The sequence below is a fragment of the Drosophila pseudoobscura genome, chromosome X (genome assembly GCF_009870125.1).
Source record: "Drosophila pseudoobscura strain MV-25-SWS-2005 chromosome X, UCI_Dpse_MV25, whole genome shotgun sequence".
Lineage (NCBI taxonomy): Eukaryota > Metazoa > Arthropoda > Insecta > Diptera > Drosophilidae > Drosophila > Drosophila pseudoobscura.
The window spans coordinates 46558595-46579135 of NC_046683.1; the positions used below are offsets into that span (position 1 = coordinate 46558595).

Here is a 20541-nt window from a genome sequence, read left to right on the forward strand (position 1 = left end):
TCCGGACCTTCAGCACTTATCATGCTTATCTCTATCTTTAAGTAAGCAAACCACACCCACTGCTAAATCTAGACTCCTATAAAACGGATTGGCAGAAGATGTACCCTAGATCACAAGAAACTAGACCTTCACGCTAAACAGACATGCGTGCAAATATTTTTTTAAAAGTGGGTAAAGCAAATAGTAAACGTCAATTTCACACATTTCTTTTCCATTCTAGCTCGTTCTGCTCCTCCCGTTTCTCCAAGCGGCTCTCGGTCAATCCGCTGGCTGCTTAAATTGTGCTCTCACCAATTTTCAGTATACGTGCGTAAACGAGACCAGCTATGGATTCTGCTTTTCAGAGGAAACAGTCGACGAAACCACAATCAGATCTTGTGATGAAGGGTTTTATTGCACCCTGGATGAATTCTGTTCACCCGAGGAGTCGTCCTCAGTGAGTGATGTGATCTCATCTATTAGGTTCATTGACAATTTCGCATTGCACTTCTTACAGCCTGCTTGTGTACCTGATGATACGACATCTACAACATCGGATGTAACAACAGGTTTGCAGAAAGCCAAAAAAATGAAAAACAATTTTCTTATCTTTTTTTGTATTTGATAATTTTCAAAAACCTTTTCCAAATGGCAGATTCGTCGACAGATTCTTCAACTACAGCCCCAACAACGGATCTATCCACAGAAACTTCCACTTTAACGACGGATACATCCACAGAATTTTCCACCATAACCACAGATACATCCAGTGAATCTTCACCTTCCACTACAGATTCATTTACTGAATCAACTGTAACCACGGAGTCATCCACTGAATCTTCCCCTGCCACTACAGATACTTCAACAGAATCATCCACTTTAACCACAGAGCCATCGACAGAATCTTCCACTTTAACGACGGATACATCTACAGAATTTTCCACCGTAACCACAGAAACATCTAGTGAATCTTCACCTTCCACTACAGATTCATCCACTGAATCAACTGTTACCACGGATTCATCTACTGAATCAACTGTAACCACGGATTCATCCACTGAATCTTCCCCTGCCACTACAGATACTTCAACAGAATCATCCACTTTAACCACAGAGCCATCGACAGAATCTTCCACTTTAACGACGGATACATCTACAGAATTTTCCACCGTAACCACAGAAACATCTAGTGAAGCTTCACCTTCCACTACAGATTCATCCACTGAATCAACTGTTACCACGGATTCATCCACTGAATCTTCCCCTGCCACTACAGGTACTTCAACAGAATCATCCACTTTAACCACAGAGCCATCGACAGAATCTTCCACTTTAACGACGGATACATCCACAGAATTTTCCACCGTAACCACAGATACATCCATTGAATCTTCACCTTCCACTACAGATTCATCCACTGAATCCACCGTAACCACAGATTCATCTACTGAATCTTCCCCTGCCACTACAGATACTTCAACAGAATCATCCACATTAACCACAGATAATTCCACAGAATCTTCCACTTTAACGACATATTTTTCAACTGTATCTTCTCCTACCACTACAGAGTCTTCCACTGAATCTTCAACTGTAACCACAGATACATCAACTGAATATTCACCCACAACTGATTTATCGTCCACTGAGTCATCAACTGTAACCACAGAATCATCCACAGAAACATCCACTGCAACCACAGATTCATCAACCATATCCTCGCCTTCAAGCACTGATTCATCCACTGAATCAACCACAGGATCTCCACTAAATGCTGATCTCTATTGTTCAACGTTACAAAAGAAAGGATACTTTCGGGTCGATAGTGATTCAACCTGCAGACAGTGAGTCTAGTTTGTTAACTTCACTTTAAATGATATTTATTCATATTCGCATTATCCGATTTCAGGTACGTGTACTGCTATAAATTGAGCTTAGATTATTTGGGCTGGCTATACTATTGCAACACGAATGAATTTTATAATTCTGATACGGAATCATGCCAGGCCGAACGGCCTTCCAATTGCTAAAAAACGATCCAATTAAAGATATATTTTTTGTTTCTTCGAATATTATTACGTTGGGAAATCTCTGGCTTATTGTTGAATAAAATGGTGCGGCTAAAGCGATATCCCTGGCGATTCTTTATTATATACATTTCTCCGGCTTTTTGGAAGTGCAGGCTCCTAATGTCGCATCATAGTAAGAGTTTTCCGTGCAGAAAAAGACCAGCGCCATTGATGATCCATTTGACATATAACAAAAGACGTAGCTGCAAGTAAAATTCGAGTAAAAAAATTAATAGTTTGAAAATAGTACAGAAAATATCAAGGCTTACCTGCCGCAAGTGGGATCGTTTTGATTTTCAAATGAACCCGGACTCGTCACTTCCAAGCAGGCCTTTTCGGCACTCCATTCCTGTGCGGTTTGGCATCTAATTCTAATTTGCACCAGTAGCTGCAATATTTAAAATGTTTAATATGTACGTCCCCAGGCGTATCCTCTGCTATGTAGTCACCAGCGATAAAATAAGTTTCGCCTACATGATGATCTACTCTCTACCAATTCACTTTCAAATCTGGAAGGCCACACTGGGGTTCTTATACCCGAAATTATTCATCTATATAGTCTTTTATCTATACACCATTATAAACTTTTATGATGAACTTTAATGCGAACGTTATACATGGGGTACTATCAGTATTTTCGCTGGAATTGGCCCAGATAAGTTAGTCTTTTTAAAAAAACTCAGGAAGTAAGTACAACAGTACCCAAACGGGTACCAAAAATATATGTTCATGTTTTCGATTACATACATCAAGAATTACATACTTAGGAATTATTATGTACAATTGTTTGGTTTTATGGCGCTGCAGCCACTTATAGTAGAATCAAAGTATGGGGTTGTGGATGGACAGGATTTGATCAGCGCCTTAACTGCTCCATTTGCAACATAGCAAAAGAGGTAGCTGTACAAAAATATGCAGTTTAGTTTGGGTTGTTATCTAAAATCGAAAATTAAACTTACGTGGCGCATGTGGGATCATCTTCGTTCGTAAAAGATGTCGATTTTGTCACATTCAGGCAGGTTTCCTCTGCGCTCCAAGGCTTTTCAGTGGTTGTTGTAGTTGTTGCTATCGTTGCTGGTATCTCATCTGTCGGTAGTGTGGTTGACACTTCAGTACATTCAGCGGGTTTTGTGTCCGTACATCCTTTTATGGACGCATCAAAGTATTTGTTAGTCGGGCAATTGAGATTGAGAATTTCTAAACTCCCATCCGTTGCGAATTTACAATACAAGTAGCTACGAATAGGTTTGGGTTTTAATTTTCCTCCGGCGGTAACTCTTTCAGAATATGTACTTACGAAGTGCATGTGGGATCATTTTCGTTTTCCAGAAAGCCCGATTTTGTGGTTTGCTGGCAGGCTTCCTCGGCAGTCCACGGCTTCACAGTGGTTGTTTCCGGTGCACTATCCGCTTTGCAGACCGGGTCAGCATTTTCATAGCAAGTGTAGTCACCATCGGTGCAAAAGAAATTGGTTGGGCACTTAATTATATCATTCAGTGGTACTCCTGGAATTGAAATTATACTTCCAGCTGCGATTCTCGGTGCTCCTGCTATAGGCATGCTCACCTTTCACGCATGCGGAAAAAGTGTTTTCACTGAGGCATACCGTTCGGCTGACTGGCTGACACACACCGCAAGTGGCCGCCGCGTGTTGGGCCAGGATCTTGAATTCAGGAACATATGTAGCAACGAATGTACTCAAGAAACTGTACTAGGAATGCGATTGGCCAGGATAGTTACCATTGGAATTAGAATAAGCGCCTTCAACCACATGTTTTTTGTCTTCACTCGTTATTCATACTAAAATGCTGTGAGTAGAAGATTTATCTTATATGTATCTCGACATCATCATCGTAATTCTTATCTTAAAAGTCTGCCCAAACCACACAGACACAAACACTAGGAGATATATATGTATAGTTATGCATGCTTTTATTGCTCTATCATCAGGCTCTCCTGCATCAATAAATAGTCGTACGAACGAACGAGGCTACACGTAATGTATATAAAAATATATTCACAAATTCAAGGCGCATTTGTTAGCTGTTTAGCAGGGTACGAGCATAGTAGTATACAATTTCTAGGAATATTTTGATTCGTGTACGATAAATAGATACGTATATTGCTTAAAAATTGTTCTTATCAACGAAAGTAGGCATCGAAAGTATAGCTAATGGTTTGTTGTGTATATAAAGGTGTATACTGGGTAGTAGTTATTAATTCGCATAGTTCGCATAGTTGCCGCGTAGTCTTGCTTGTTTCCGAGTTTCTCAATTACATAAATATATACTAGCTATAGGTTACAGCTCTAGATATAGGTATAGGTATAGGTATAGTACATAAGCCTAATTGTAAAACATTTCTTAAGGTAAATCATAGCAGTTTAAGAAGCACTTGATACTTTATACTCGTTCCACTTACTTAAGCTTAAGGCAACATCGATGTTCTAATATTAGTAAATTAGTTAACATAAATTCGTTATGTCTAAAACGAAATAATACTTCGTCAGCAAATGCATTCAATTTAAATTCAAGTTCAAGTTGTGGACGTGTGTATACTGATTATATGTTTTTATTTCTAGACGCAGCCGTACTCATACCAGATGCTATTGCTCTTGTCCTCGCTTCGTTTTCGGCCAGACTTATCATCCTGAGTGGGAGTACCAGAGGCACTCCCCCCTCCACTGCCAGTTGCCGCAGCCGGTACCAGCGGATTTTGGTCCGCAGTCGTGGATGTTCCCCCAATCGTAGTGTTGATGCGATTGTACATGAGGAATGTGGCTGGGCCTGGACTGCTGCTGTTGCTGTTGTTGTCGTTATTTTTTTGTGGGGTCTGAGGTTCTGCGTTGGGCGTTGGTGTTCCGACATTGCTGGCGCTACTGGCGCTGGCCGGCTGCTGTTGGGCGTTGGATCCAGAGCTAGAGCTGGAGCCGTCGGGTAACTTCTGATGCTCGTCAATAAGATAAACAGTGCGACGGGAGCCGGCTGTGCCTAGGGTTAGGCTGCTGCCAGTCACGTCTGGCGCTTCAAGGCTTCTGCAAAACCAAATCGGAAAATTAGTATTTTATCTATGTTATGACCGTAAAACAACGACAGAGACAGAGGCAGAGACGACAGGGCAGTGGAAGTGTTGGGGTATAGGAAATATAGGTATAGGATACAGTAGTTATTAGGAGGTACGAGAGATTGTTACACATTTAAAAGCGCATACCCGTGCACGCTATTTCTACGTGAGTTATTCAAATCCGTACGTTTCTGTGCCTGTAGGCTACTGCGCACGGCGCCGCCTCGTTGGATCGAGTTATCCAGCAAATCCCTACTCGAGGAGTGTTCAGTTTTTGTATTGTGCGTGTGGTGGTGCGTTGTTGGTGGTGTGCGGGTTGTTGTGTATATATGTACATGTAAATAGAACAAAAACCATGTCCCCAACAATATATTATCCAATAAACCATATACTCGATTCGTATCTTATCGGAAGTGCTCGCTTACCGCTGCAGGCTCTGACGAAGTGGTATGTTTCGCTGCAGCAAATGCGTATCGGAGGCAATGGACAGGGGCTCTTCGTTGCTGTTGTCCGATTCATTGCCCCCAGACTCGGATCCAATAACAAATTGCGAATTGGTACGCGCATCGTCTACCCAGGAGCGACGGTTCTGCAAAACGAAACATATGGGAATTCTTAGTTTTTCAGGATGTTCAGGAATTTCTCTGGACTCAAACCTACTCGACTGGGCACTTTGTTCATTAGATCGGAGCTAGCCTTCTTCACACGGCGTACCAGACTGATGGCAAAGGGTTTTCTTGGGGAGGGAGGGATCGGAAACCATTAGAAGAATTCGAATTTCAAGTGTCTTTGGCACAAGGCCACTCACTTCTTGTGCACTGTCGTCTCTGACTTTTTATAGTGCTCCATGATTTTCTCCTCAAGCTTCTCCTTTTGCCGCTTCAGACTGTGCACCCGCTCGGTGTAGTTCTTCTCCTCCTCGTGGAAGTGCTTCTTGTCCTCCAGGGAAATGGCCAACAGCTCTTGATACTGGGAGAGCAGCTGCGAGACATTGTCCATCAGGGCCTTACGCTCAGAGTCCAGATCACCGTTGTTTTGTATAAGCATCTGCAATTTGTTACGATTTATAAGAAGTGGTGTCGGAGTCAATGAGTTTTGTGTCATGAACTTGTCTTGAGAGATAGGGATAATGAGAAAGAGAGGAACTACGACCGCCAGTTTTATTCTAATGGTTATTCTTGCTCTTCTTTTATCCTTACCACCTAAATGGCCTATTTTATTAGAATATTAAAATATTTTATATGTTTCCCCTTTTTATACCCGATACTCAAAATGAGTATTGGGGTATATTAGATTTGTGGTAAAAGTGGATGTGTGTAACGTCCAGAAGGAATCGTTTCCGACCCCATAAAGTATATATATTCTTGATCAGCATCAATAGCCGAGTCGATTGAGCCATGTCTGTCTGTCCGTTCGTCCGTCTGTCCGTCCCCTTCAGCGCCTAATGCTCAAAGACTATAAGAGCTAGAGCAACGATGTTTTGGATCCAGACTTCTGTGATATGTCACTGCTACAAAAATATTTCAAAACTTTGCCCCGCCCACTTCCGCCCCCACAAAGGGCGAAAATCTGTGGCATCCACAATTTTCAAGATACGATAAAACCAAAAACGCAGAATCGTAGAGAATGACCATATCTTTAAGACTGCAGAATCTGAATTGGATCGTATTATTATTATAGCCAGCATCAAGAAAACAATTTCATTTTTTCTCGCCCTGTCTCTCTCTAACACACACGTAGCATAGGCGGCTTTCCTTAGAGTAAAACATTAGCGCCTAGATCTCAGAGACTATAAAAGCTAGAGCAACCAAATTTGGTATCCACACTCCTAATATATCAGACCGAGACGAGTTTGTTTCAAAATTTCGCCACACCCCCTTCCGCCCCCGCAAAGGATGCAAATCTGGGGATATTCACAAATCTCAGAGACTATTAACGCTAGAGTAACCAAATTTGGAATCCGCACTTCTCTTAGATCTCACTATAAAACGTGTATCTCAAAATTTCGCCCCACCCCCTTCCGCCCCCACAAAGGACGAAAATCTGTTGCATCCACAATATTGCAGATTTGAGAAAACTAAAAACGCAGAATCATAGATAACGACCATATCTATCAGATTGCTGAATCTGGATCAGATCAGATAATTTTTGTAGCCAAAAGGAACAAATCAATTTGCATTGGCTACGCAGCGCCCGACGTCACGCTCAGACTGATATTCTGTCTCTCTCGCACGCATTCCTTGTCGTGTCGTTTAATATTAGCGGCGTCTGCCGGCGGAGAGCCATACTGACTTAGTATCGGGTATAACTGTAGAGTTGCGGTGTCTGCAGCAACTCACAGCGTTCCCCCTCGTTTTTTTATACCCGATACTCAAAATGAGTATTGGGGTATATTAGATTTGTGGTAAAAGTGGATGTGTGTAACGTCCAGAAGGAATCGTTTCCGACCCTATAAAGTATATATATTCTTGATCAGCATCAATAGCCGAGTCGATTGAGCCATGTCTGTCTGTCCGTCTGTCCGTCCGTCCGTCTGTCCGTCTGTCCGTCTGTCCGTCCCCTTCAGCGCCTAATGCTCAAAGACTATAAGAGCTAGAGCAACGATGTTTTGGATCCAGACTTCTGTGATATGTCACTGCTCCAAAAATATTTCAAAACTTTGCCCCGCCCACTTCCGCCCCCACAAAGGGCGAAAATCTGTGGCATCCACAATTTTAAAGATACGAGAAAACTAAAAACGCAGAATCATAGAAGATGACTATATCTTCTAGAGTGCAAAATCTGAACCAGATCGTATAATTATTACAGCCAGAATCACGAAAACAATATCACTCTTTCTCGCTCTGTCTCACTCTAACACACAGGTTTCATGGTCGGTTTTGCCAATTGCAAAATATGAGTTCAAGGATCTCAGAACCTATAAAAGCCAGAGCAACCAAATTTGGTATCCACACTCCTGTGATATCGGACCTTGACCGTTTCCTGTCCAAATTTCGACACACCCCCTTCCGCCCCCGCAAAGGACGAAAATCTGAGGCAACCACAAATCTCAGAGACTATTAAGGCTAGAGTAACCAAATTTGGTACACACACTCCTTTAAGATGTCACTATAAAACGTATATCTCAGAATTTCGCCCCACCCCCTTCCGCCCCCACAAAGGACGAAAATCTGTTGCATCCACAATATTGCAGATTTGAGAAAACTAAAAACGCAGAATCATAGATAATGACCATATCTATTAGATTGCTGAATCTGGATCAGATCAGATCATTTTTATAGCCAAAAGGAACAAATCAATTTGCAGTGGCTACGCAGCGCCCGACGTCACGCTCAGACTGATTTTCTGTCTCTCTCGCACGCACTCTTTGTCGTGTCGTTAAATATTAGCGGCGTCTGCCGGAGGAGAGCCATACTGACTTAGTATCGGGTATAACCGTAGAGTTGCGGTGTCCGCAGCAACTCACAACGTTCCACCTCGTTTCTACTATTTTTTATTCCATTACATCTGTCTCTCTCTCTCTCTCTCTCATTCACTTGCCACACCAAAGCCAGCCGTTATATCTCACTCCTCTCCGCCAGGGGGCGTGATAGAGAGAAAGAGAGAGACAGTGAGTAAGCGTGTGGGAGGGGTAGTGCAGACACTAAATGATTCTCTTCATTCTGGAGGCGGGGCGAAATTGTGCTTGCTCTAGCTCTTATAGTCTCTGAGATCTAGACGTGAATGGACAGACGGACAGACAAACAAAGCTATATCGATAGCCGATACGATCAATTTACTTCACGGGGTCGAAAGCGCTTTCTTCTGGGCGTTACACACATCCACATCTACTACAAAACTAATATATCCGTAAACTCTGTGAGTACCGTATATAATAGGCTGCTCGTTCATCCAGACCTACCTCACAGCGCTGCTGAACCTTGCTGTACTCCATTTGCAGCAGACGAACTTGATCACTCTTGGTGTTGAGCTCCCCCGTGAGCTCCGTGTTTTGGAGCTTCAGGCTGCTGTGCTCCATGCGTATCATTTTGTACTGCTCCTGTATGTTCTTGTACTCGTTCTTGAAGCGGTCGCTGGTGGCAAACAGATTGCGGAAGTCATCGGTGAGCTTCGAGTGCTCGGTGCGTAGGATGGAGAGATCCTCGCTGCAGGTCTTCATGCTGCTATTTTGAGTTGTGAGCTCCTCGATACGCTGCTCCAAAGCCGATTGCTGTTCGCGGGTGTCGCGCAAATCTTGGCGCAGATCGCGAACTGCGGCCTTTAGCTGCTCCTTGTCCTTGTTGAGAGATTCGTATTCGGCGGAGAGCTGGTCGTGCAGACACTGCAGCGTGACCTGATCTTGCAGCGCATTTTTGTGCACCTGCTGCAGGGAGTCGATGTCTTTGAGCAGCGTGTCCTTTTCCGCGGCCAGTTGAGAGTTTGCCAGCTGCAGGGCCACGTGCTGGGTATTCAGCGAAGTGATTTGTGAGCCCAAAGCAGCCACATCCACACTCAGGCGGGCGTTTTCGGTCTGCAGCTGCGTGTTGCAGTCTTTGACACGCATCAGCTCGGCGGATTCCCGTGCAAGACTCGGCCTTGGCTTGTGCTCGAAGCGCAGCTCCTGGGAAGAGCTAGAAGGGGCCAGCTCAATGTTCTTCTCCACTGTGAAGATCTCTTGGCGATGGCATAGAACACACATGTCCGATTTGAGGCCACCCTCCTCCTCTCCATCGTCACGCTCCTCCTGTTGCTCGCGTTTTACGTTCAACATAATCTCACGCACCGTTTTGAAGGTCTCCGGATTGCGCACCAGTTTCTCAACCACATGCTCCACATTCAGTTCGGCGGGTTCGCTGTCGGTGAGGCCGAGTTTCTCCAGATTGTGCCGCACTTTCTTGGTCACCAGCGTGCCAGTGACCAGGTCCTCGCGTAGCGTGTTAATCATTTCCTGATCGATGTTTCGTTGCGAAGCCAGCTCTTGGTTTTGTTTCTCCAGCTCGATGAGCTTCTGCTGTACCTGCTCGGTCTCTTCAAGCACTTTGCTGAGCCTCATAATATCTTTGGTCTGGGTGTCCAGTTGATTAATGGTTTGGTCGAGCTGAACGGACTTCTCCTCGCTGCCCTCCTTCAGCTTGGATACCTCTTTGAGCAGGCTGGCATTCTCCCGCTCGTATGCCGACACCTTGGCCTCGATATCGTAGAGCTTCTGTTTGGTCTGCTCGTACTGCTTTGTCTTCTCGGTATACTGCTCCAATTCCTTGCTCTTGCTTTCCGCCAGCCGCTCCAGGTCATCCGCACGCCGCTGAATGCTTTCATTGAGCGTTTGGATGCGTTGCTTCTCCTTATTTAGGGTCTCGGCGTGTTGTTCGGCATCTGCCAGCTTCTGCCGATCCACTTCGCGCTCCAGGCTCTGGCGATCGTAGCTCTTCTGGCGGCTATCCACGGCATCTTGCAGCTTCTTGTTCTCCTCCAGGGCATTCTTGAACACGCCCTCCAACTCTACATTCTGCTGGGTTAGCCTCTGAACGTTCTCCTGCATCTGATCGATCTTCAGAGAGAGCTTCTTCTTCTCCTTCTCCAGCTCCAGAATTTTATTGGTGGACTCGTGAAAGCTGCTCTCCTTCAGCTGCTCCAGGGCAGCAGTCAGACGCCGATTCTCTAGCTCCAGCTTGAGGGCACGCGTCTGAGCATTGTTGGTGAGCTGCTCGGACAGGCTGTTGTCCCCCGAGTTGCAATCATCCTCGTTCTCTGAAAAGGACTTGTCGCCTTCCTGCGTCGAGTTCAGATTCCTTGCCACCAGCTGTAGCTGGGCATTCTCCTCCAGTAGCTCCTCCAGCTTGGAGCGATCCACATCCCGTTCCAGGGCCATGTCGTTTAGCTTTTGCTTGTATTTGATAATCTCAGACTCCAGGGAGATGGCATGCTCCGAACGTTTGCGATAGCGTTGCAGCTGCTCCTCCAGCATTTCTCTGACGGATATAACTTTGGTTAATAAACATCATTTCTAATTCTGATAGCTCTTACTTTGATTCCAGCAGTACACGGTTGTCCTCACGCAGCTCCTCCACCCGAGACTTGTAGAAATCGGAGTCGCCGAGCTTCTCACGATACTTTTGAACTTCGACCTCCAGCCGATCGGCCCGCTCAGCCCGCTCGCGTAAGATGTCCACCTCGTCGCGATAGGCAGATGCCCGTTTAGCCTCTGTAAACCAATCCTGGCTCTCCTGCCGCAACTTGTCGAAGCGGACCTTCTTGTCGTCCAGCTCCTCCCGTAGCTCCAGAAGGTTTTCCGACTTTTCCTCCCTGGAAAAGTAATCTTTATTAGCAAATCAGAAATCAATCAGAAGAGTTAGAGAAACGTTTCAACGTACAGCTCCTGGCGAAGCTTTCGATTCTTCGATCTGAGGTCTGCACACTCCACTGCCAGGTGGTTGCTCTCCGAGTTGGATGACGATGAGGGTGTTGAGGTGGCCGTTCCGTTCGAGGGCGAACGCGGCACACTAGCTCCCCCTTGGCCGCACTCCGCCAGATTGTCGCTGGCCGTCATCTCGGGCTCCATGCACACTAGGTCAATCCATTTTAAATACATGACATCTCGCTCCTTGGTCAGACGAAGAATGTGCGTGTACATGTTCTGCGGCGACAGCCGCTCCAGCGAGTCTTCGGTGAGGACTAGACTATGGCTGTCCGTTACCTGTTTGATGAGTGCCACAATGGCGTGCTGCGTCTCCAGATCTAGCTCCTTGATGCGGGCTATAAATAGCTCCTTGTTGGGGCATTGCACTGCGGCACCCAGAAGCAGAGTGAGCAGCGTTTTCATTTGCTCCAGTCCGCTCCTGCTCTCCGGATGGTAGCCTAGCGTGACAGCGTCGGGCAGGGCCAGTATGGTCTGACCCAGCTCTTCCTCAAATAAGGATTTCAGATTCCGAACGATACACTCAAAGTTCTTGGCCCTGGCCACACTCAAAGATTTTCCACTGAGTTCGGTCAGTTCGCTGGGATTGTTTTGCGGCTCCGGGTCGATTTGGAGCCAAACGCTGTGTATGATATGGCCATCCAGCAGCGAGGTGTAACCGGCAAGCAGCTCGGCACGTGGCAGGCATGACTCCAGCTGGGGTGAGCACAAAAAGAGAAGATGGAGAAGCCATGAGCGGACATGCAAACAAAGCACACTGCGAATATAACAGCATAAAAGTTCTACCGTAAGCTGTCGTAAGCCAGCTACAATGACCTTGCTACCAGCAACCAGGTGAGTGCTGTGCTGCTGCGGAAGCCTATGCGAACGAGCGAGTAGGTTGTTCTCTTTGTTGCTGCTTTTTCGTGTGTGTGCCCATGGGAATTACTTGGGAGCACTTGAATTTCTTATGCCAAGCACATAGTATTGAGCTTGTTTATTCACTCTACTCACCCAAGAAACGAGTGCTCCATTTATGAATTCATCAATTTCCATTGGCGTCGCCGCGGCCGTGCCAGCCATTGTTGCTGTTTTTTGTAGATTTTCTCAACACAGGGATGCGTAAAGCTGAGTGTGTGCGTGTGTGAATATGTGCGCGTGCCGCAGACGTTGCTGCACCTGTCACAATTGGGCAGCTGCACCGCTGCGGCTTTTCCGAAATACACTGCTTGTTTTTATAATCATGAGTACCTTACAAAGGCTTCCAAACATTCCAAGGGTGGCAAAGCATATCTATGCCGTCGGGACACGCATATACACAGAAAGATGTTAAATAAAGAAAGATTCAGCACAAACAACAAAACGAAACAATTATGCTTATAACTTGTATTATTATCGGATTAATCAATTTTTCTATTTCTAAAATAGCCTATTCTATTTTTTGTTAAGTGTGACAAGCAGTGTGACCGCGGATACAGTATACGGTCTGATGAAAAAAAAAACCAATTTAGCCAACTTAACCCCCCTATATTTGAACGGGGGAACAACTTTAGTTAAACCGCGAAAAAATATATTTTTTGTAAAATTCATGTAGGTAAATTCTTCCTTTTTACTCATATTGAGCCCCACAATATCTCTCACCTGATCTGCGCTAATATTCTTTAAATTTCATAATTTTCGTGGAGAGTATTTTAATACACCAGTTGACAGTGGGTTAATCGTTCTCTGTCTGTGATCAATTGTCATATTCCTCGATTTTGATATTCGTTTTGATATTACTATCTTGCTAGGACCCGCAGCATTGAACATATATTTTTATACGATTGATGAATCAATTTTTTACAAGACATGTTAAGTTTAAGGTTTCAATTTTACTTGATTTTGTCTAAAATAAGGTTTAAACAAAAAGATAAAAGCATAACGTAAGCGGGCATGAAATGAATCGAAAGTGAGCATGAAATGTTACGTTTCGAACACTTGTTGCCTGTCAATTTGTGGTATAGACCCTACTTATACCCTACTTGCCGTAATTAATATTAAAATTTTGTTTTCCAACATGAGCTGAAACATTACTAATGACTTTTTCTTAGATTGAAATATTTTTTACCTATTCATGCATATGATTTGTTTGTTGTATAGATGTATATATATTTCGATCCCGATACCTATTCTTGGTCTCTGTAAGCAAAATTTCGGTGAGACAGCTTTAATACAGCAACTAACTAGTTTCTGCATTCCTGGGTTAACAAAAATGTTCTTAATTCTATAAAATCCCTCTCCATAGGAAATACATATGTATATTGTCCAGTTTAAACATTTCCGATGCAAAAAATGTATTATGGCCATATGACACTAGACTTTGGTAACTTTGCTGCAAACTTTCTACAATCGGAGAACTTAGCCAGCCAGCAAAATTGGTACTGAAGAGTACAAAAATTGTTAATATCTGCCGCAGCGCTTCTCCCAGCTCAGATCGAAAGCCAATTGGACGCATATATCTCTCGCTCTCACTGCATGATTTTCCCATAAGGCTATCTCTGTTTATGCAACTATTTCTATTAACTGCATGGCTGGTGCCAGCACTCAAAACAAGGTAGATGACACGTGATACATGATCATGATACCATTTGCTGGTGAACACTGTTTATAATTTGCTTTAAATCTTTGCTCATTTTGCTTCACTAACTTCATTTAACGTGTCGAAAATGTGTGGGGCTACCTTATTAAATATACTGTAATATACCGTAACACTGCGCTTGCAGTGCTGGAAAACGACCAGCCCAGCGGCGCTGACAACACTGATCGCTATTCGTCGTTGACATTTAAAGCGCCCAGAAAAAAGCTTACGCGATTCACTCACACTGTCGTGGAATCGAGGAGATGCTTGACTAACGAACGGATTATTTAACGCGCCGTAAAAATGGCAACGCTTGCAATCAACAAATTCATGTTACGAAAATTACATTATTAGAATTTACAATCGAGGCGTCAGTTGAGAGTTTTGTCGAAAAACATTCAATTAAAGCGACGGATCCGCGAGTGTCTTCAGTTAATTTCGACTGTCTATATATAGAAACTTCTATATATGCACAAATAATTGCAAATAGGTTAAATATTTAGCATCTCGAGATGGGAAATCAGCCGGGAAAGCTGCATGCCCATGCACAGAGCGGTCGACCCAAGAAGAATGTCCACTGGAAGTCTGCAGGCAAGTTTTAGCGTAACTTCGAAAACATATCCAAAAGTATTCCCAATCCCAGTCCATTTAGTCCGATAGAAAGCATTCGGATGGGCTATAATCAGCGCAGACGGAGCCCACATAGCTGGTGGGAGCGCTAGAAATTTGTCTATTTATAGCGACTCGCACACTCAAGTGGTTGCCGTGGTCTGGTCTGGTCCGTGATTGTGTGAATGTTTGGCCTAAAAAATCAAAACGACAAAAGTAATGTTTTCGAAACTACGGCTACGGCTACAGCTGTGGCTGTGGCTACGGCTACGGCTAAAGACAGAGAGAAAGAGAGCCATCGGGCGGCAGAAACTGAGAGAGGGACCAGTTTTCAGTGCATCATTTATGCTTGCTTATGCTTTCAGAACGACCCTCTCCGCCTGGTCGGCCCATACTGACGCCGCTGTCGCTCTCGGAGCAGCAGCCCGATGTGGTCAACCTGCGCTGGGATCGTCCGCTACTCGACGGAGGCTCTCCAATCACCGGCTACACGGTGGAGCACCGTCGCATGGGCTCGCCGCATTGGGTGCGTGCCACACCCACGCCTGTCTCCCGGTGCGATGTCTGCATCAGTGGACTGGAGCCAGGCTGGCGATACCAGTTTCGCTGCTTTGCCGAGAACATCGTGGGACGATCCGACGCTAGCGAGCTCTCTGATCCCCTAACGGTTACACTCCAGCGCAACGCGATAACTGTTCCCCGCTTTATCGACGAGCTGTTGGACACTGATGCGGTGGAGGACGAGCGGATCGAGTTCCGGGTGCGCATCCTGGGCGAACCGCCGCCGGAGATCAACTGGTTCAAGGATGGCTATGAGATCTTCAGCAGTCGACGCACCAAGATCGTCAACGACAACGATGCCAGTGTTCTGATCATCCACCAAGTGGCACTGACGGACGAAGGCGAAATCAAGTGCACAGCAACGAACCGAGCTGGCCACGTGGTGACCAAAGCCAGGCTTATGGTGCAGGCGCCACCCAAGATTCGTTTGCCACGCACCTACGAGGACGGACTCATCGTGGAAGCCGACGAGGTACTGCGTCTGAAGGTCGGCATTGCCGGACAGCCGCCGCCGGCCATTAGCTGGCTCCATGAGGGCGAAGTGATTGCCCCTGGTGGACGATTCGAGGTATTTTACTATACACGTATTTTTTGAATATTCAATCTGCATTTTTTAAGCCGTTATTTGTTCTTACTGAAGGTCACCAATACGGAGAAAAATTCGCTTCTCAAGATAGACAACGTGCATCGGGAGGACCGTGGCGAATACATGGTGCGTGCATGGAACAAGCTGGGGGAAGACAACACATCGTTTCTGGTCACGGTAACGGCACGGCCGAATGCCCCGGGTGCTCCCCGTCTGAACATGTCGTTCGGCAAGTCCGCAACGCTCTCCTGGACGGCACCTCTGGACGATGGCGGCTGCAAGATCGGCAACTACATTGTGGAGTACTTTCGAATCGGCTGGAACGTCTGGCTAAAGGCCGCCACCACGCGGGCCCTGACGACCACTCTACACGATCTGATAGAGGGCTCGGAGTACAAGTTCCGCGTCAAGGCTGAGAACCCCTATGGCCTGAGTGAGCCATCCGAGGAGTCGGAGCTGCTCTTCATACCCGATCCCAAGCGTGGCATCACCAAGCCCAAGTCTGCCACCAAAATTGCCGGCGAGGAGAAGGATAAGCCCAAGTCGGACGTCGTCCAAGTACCGCCACGCCGCAAGACGCTCTCTCCACCACGTCCCCATGCAGATGCTGCGACGGGCATGTCGCCCAAGCAGTCACCAAACGCCAAACGCAAGCCAAAGCCTCAGCTCATCGACAATGAGCAGCTGCACCATGAAATGTCCTACGGCACCTCGGACCAGGCTCTAAGAATGGACGTCCGCAAGAGCCCCTCCCAGAGCAGTGCCGACTCGTCGGCCAAGCCGGCGGCTGGATCCAATAACAAGCTCAACCTCACGCTGATCACCACCACCGCTCTGGTCGAGAAGACAGAGCCCCCGGCTAGGCCCCAGAAGTCGCCAGTTGGCTCACCTCTCAAGTTGTTCAATACCAAGCCCACGGCTGTGGCCAAAGAGAGGTCCCCACTGCAGCCCCAACCACAGCCCCTGCCCACTCCGCCTGCGGAAAAGCCGGGTAAAACGGTCCTCCACCGAAAACGAAGTCTGAGTCCGCCAACGAATCGACAACACTCCGAAACGAAACCAACATCACCACCGGAGCCCATCAAGTCAACTCCAGCCCTGCAGCGTAGTGCGGAGCCTGTCCAGCTGGGGGTTAACCAGAATGTGAGACGATTCTCGGGCCAGGCCCTGAGTCCGGCGAGGAACGTACCCACCCTGGCATTGGCAGTGGCTGCCAGTGCTAGTGCGGTGATTGGCGAAAGGCTGCCCACCATTGAGATCAGTGCACCACCACCAGCCACAGCAACAGCAACAGCCACAGCTCCGCTTCCAGTTCCAGTCCCGGAAGAGTCCCCCAAACCGAAACACAAGCCCAAACCAGACTCTTCTCCAGTTCCGAGACGTACCTCCAGGTTTGCGGACAAGCACGACGAGGTGCACACTAGCAACGAGTTCATGCTCGTCGTCTTCGACAAGAACAGCAAGGTCAAGGATAAGGACAGTAAGTATACCCAGAGCCCATCCATGGTCCAAGACATTCCAGTTTTGCATTTGTCCTTTCCACAGAGCAAGATTCCTTCGAACTAGACCTGGAGGATGCCATACAGCCACCGCCCATATCCATCTCCGCACCAGATCTGGCATTTCTGGAGTTCAACAACCTGCATACCACCTTCCCGCTGCGCCGGTCCGTGAGCTCCACCGAGCTGCTCTACGAGCGAGCAATGGCGAGATTCTATGAGGCGGTAGAGCTGGAGCAAGCCGCCAAGTCGAGAAAGGCCTCCCAGGACAGAATAGCAAGCAGTACGCAGGCGCCTGTTCCGCCGGCTAATCTCCGCAAGCGCCTGGGCTCCATTTCAGAGGCAGAGCGCGTTTCGTTCGAGCGGAGGAGCGAACTGCGTCGGCAATCAGCGGACATGGTTAGCATGGGTCGAAAGTGGGACTCAAGGGAGAATGTCAACGATCTGAGCAGCCTCTCACGCACGCACACTACGGGACAGATTTCGGGCGAGGAACAGCAGCGCATCCGGGAACACGAAGAGCTTGACGAAGAAGAGCGGACCGAGAGCACAGCAGAAGACAGTGAAGACATGAATATGGAGATGGATGAGGACTATCCAGCACAGGGTAAACAGCAGTCTAGCTACGATCTGGGATCCGACTACACCGAGAGCACTGCCTCCTCGGAGCAGGACTCCATTGAGAAGTTCAAGATGGAACTGCTGGCTCGCACTCGCTCGCCCAGTCCCCGCGATCTGGAGACGTACCATCCTCGGAACATGGGCGCTGGCACCTTTACACCATATCGCGCCCCCACACCGGAGCAGGCAGCTGTTGTGCTCAACCGCCCTATGCCTCTGCCCAGTCCAGACTTTGTCCCCAAGCCGATCCTTAAACGCTCGTCCAACGAGCATGTGGAGCAGCCGGTGAGCCCACCCAACAGTCCATCCTTGCCTGGAAATGGCAATGGATCCACAGCCACCTCCGCAGTGGGAGTTGCAGCCATCCCACAGCCATCCGTACCAAATGCTGCGCCCAATCCCAGTACGAGCAGCCTAAAGATGGACCTGGCCAAAGGCATAAAGTCGTTCTTTAGTCGCGACAAGCGATCCGCCACCGAGAAGAACACTGAAGCCAACGAGGAGATATCGAATCCTCTGGAGAAAACCAATGCCGCTGCCATTGCGGCTGATTTGGAGGTCAAACGCAGGGCCAAGGAGGAAGAGGAACTACGTCGCCTAGAGGCCGAGCGCCTCATGCAGGAGGAGGCCCATGCCGCCGTCGATCACTACAGCGACCTAGTCCGGGAGGTGGGCAGCTCCCACAAATACCACACGCCACTCTACTTGGACCGCGAGGAGCTGAAGCGGGCCGCCGCCAAGGCAGCAGCCGAAACTGACGAGGATGAGGGATCCATGTCAAACACGGAGGAACACAGGAGGCGGCTGGCTAGCAAGACCAACGACGACATGCTGTTGGCACCCCCAGTAGTCAGTCGGGAGCGGCGTCTGTCCATCTCGGAGAGGGAGCAGCTGGTACATGTCCGTGATGCGTCCAGTAATCTGGCGTATCACAAATCACGCGACAAAGATGAGTTAGTGCGGGAGGAGAGCGAGCAGCAGACTCAAAGGCAGAAGGAGGAGGAGGAGCCGGAGTACCCGACTATCCTAGTGGTGCCCCCTCTGAAAACAAGGAACAAGACGGAGGCGGAGAGTGAGAGCGTCATGAGCGAGACGGTCGAGGCTCGTCCCGATGCCCGGGGACGAACGCGTCTCGTAAAGGTAAAGCGGGTGATTAAGCGGCGGGTTCCGTCCAGCACTCGGTCTCGCGACACCTCGCTCAATAGACCCCCACCACCAGCTACGGGAAGCCTGGCTCTGGCAGTAGAGAGGACCTCACAGACGGCCTTGGTTCTGTCAAGCGCCGAGCGGGATCTTCTGGAGAGAGCGTCCGCACTGGCGGTGCTCCAATCGGAGGAGCATACGCACGAGAAGGTCCGCTCGGCTCTCAGCTACTGTACGGATCTGGTTCTCTTCCTGGTTGCCTGTTATGTATACTTGTTCAAGGACGCGAGACTGGTCCTGCCAATTCTGGGGCTGATCATTTACCGCCAACTGGGCGAAGCCGTAAGGGGCTATATACCCACCTGGTTGCGTCGCAAGGGCAACGACGAGACCTGATCCTCTGGTCTTGGTCATCCTCACATGCGTTTATCGATTAAGCTAGTTTTTATTAATGTCGACTTATTTATGTATCTTAAGCTAAAGTTCTGTTACGGAATATCAAAGAATCCTCGTCAGAGCCGAGCCGAGCCTCGTACTCAATATGCTGTATACGTCAAGAGTCCTTGCAAATCTATTCCGAATTCTGTCCAAAGTAGGTCGAAAAGGCTTGGTACATCATTGAAATGATTCATTGTTGACTTTCCCACCGTTTCTCCAATGAAGATTCGCTGGTACTAATAATTTAATAACCTTGAAGATAAGTTTATCACTTAACCAGGTCCGTCTACCTGCTGTGTATATGCATCGAGTTATACGATGTGTATCAAAAGTGTGTCCGCTGTGGGAAAAGACTTGAGTTTTTTTTAACCAATTAATGACAATCGTCTTATAAAATGCCGTCTCTGAAGAATGGTAAAAAATTGTAATTGCATGGGACCCTACTTTTCAATTTGCAAGGATATTTCATTCTTCGGTTCCCGAAGCTCGACTATTTTCCTTTTCTTTTAAAAATGATGAGTGTGTGTTTGTTAGGGTTGTTCATTGAAGACCTATTCGACCATAAATTCTACATATGTACATATGTATGTATTTATGTTTCATTTTGTGCCCCTCATGTTATGAAGTGTTCGTTTGCGGTTCTTTGTCGTCAATCTGCATTGTTGGTGATTTTGGAAATAAAGCTTAGGCCAAACCAAACTAAAATTCGCCTGCGAGTATTCATCGCCCCATAGAGATGTACGAGTATCTGGGGTTAAGTTATTCTCAATTTGGTCTTTGTTTTGGTCTTGTCTTGTTTGCTCTCCCTGTTTATCCCGGACTCAGACTTCCTCGAGGGATTACTATCCGAGTGATACTATAAACAGATCGAATAGGGGGCTTATCAGATGACGACAACTGTCAGCAAAGATGCTGCGACAAATTCCGGGAGGCCGCTATCAGCAGATAAGTGGGATATGATATGGATATGCGAGTACTAATTG

At 47.1% G+C, this 20541-nt stretch overlaps 4 protein-coding genes across 10 annotated transcripts; 2 read left to right on the forward strand and 2 right to left on the reverse strand.

The window, feature by feature from the left end:
• The first annotated feature begins 61 nt into the window (after positions 1-61).
• On the forward strand, positions 62-2110 carry LOC13036433 (cell wall protein IFF6). 3 transcript variants are annotated; one of them, XM_033385172.1, is made up of 6 exons: positions 62-167; positions 221-436; positions 497-548; positions 635-1255; positions 1334-1823; positions 1889-2110. In XM_033385172.1, exons 1-6 carry the CDS (start codon positions 144-146, stop codon positions 2007-2009), a joined length of 1524 nt encoding a protein of 507 aa, XP_033241063.1. In that variant the 5' UTR covers positions 62-143; the 3' UTR covers positions 2010-2110. The 3 variants fall into 3 exon arrangements, with proteins under 3 accessions (XP_033241063.1, XP_003736172.2, XP_015042866.1); XM_015187380.2 differs by having other exon boundaries at positions 63-167; positions 1550-1823; XM_003736124.3 differs by having other exon boundaries at positions 635-1823.
• A 625-nt stretch (positions 2111-2735) lies between these two features.
• Positions 2736-3759, reverse strand: LOC13036337 (uncharacterized; the record flags this gene model as incomplete). The annotated part of the gene is made up of 4 exons (XM_033381491.1): positions 2736-2948; positions 3008-3283; positions 3346-3553; positions 3615-3759. Coding segments are annotated over 4 exons (756 nt in total), but the record flags the coding sequence as incomplete, so codon positions are not given.
• Girdin (protein girdin) lies at positions 3622-12984 on the reverse strand. 5 transcript variants are annotated; one of them, XR_004470681.1, is made up of 11 exons: positions 12499-12984; positions 11462-12201; positions 11115-11393; positions 9013-11059; positions 5920-6158; positions 5772-5847; positions 5537-5700; positions 5259-5363; positions 4648-5082; positions 3789-3856; positions 3622-3711 (listed from the first exon to the last, which is right to left on the reverse strand). XR_004470681.1 is itself a non-coding variant. In XM_033385168.1 (10 exons), exons 1-10 carry the CDS (start codon positions 12565-12567, stop codon positions 3844-3846), a joined length of 4167 nt encoding a protein of 1388 aa, XP_033241059.1. In that variant the 5' UTR covers positions 12568-12984; the 3' UTR covers positions 3700-3843. The 5 variants fall into 5 exon arrangements, 4 of the variants coding, with proteins under 4 accessions (XP_033241059.1, XP_033241058.1, XP_033241060.1 ...); XM_033385168.1 differs by having other exon boundaries at positions 3700-3856; XM_033385167.1 differs by lacking the exons at positions 3622-3711; positions 3789-3856 and having other exon boundaries at positions 3958-5082.
• Positions 12985-14297: 1313 nt separating this feature from the next.
• On the forward strand, positions 14298-20263 carry MnM (myomesin and myosin binding protein). The gene is made up of 4 exons (XM_001353439.4): positions 14298-14692; positions 15076-15839; positions 15912-17337; positions 17403-20263. Exons 1-4 carry the CDS (start codon positions 14614-14616, stop codon positions 19514-19516), a joined length of 4383 nt encoding a protein of 1460 aa, XP_001353475.4. The 5' UTR covers positions 14298-14613; the 3' UTR covers positions 19517-20263.
• The last annotated feature ends 278 nt before the right edge of the window (positions 20264-20541 follow it).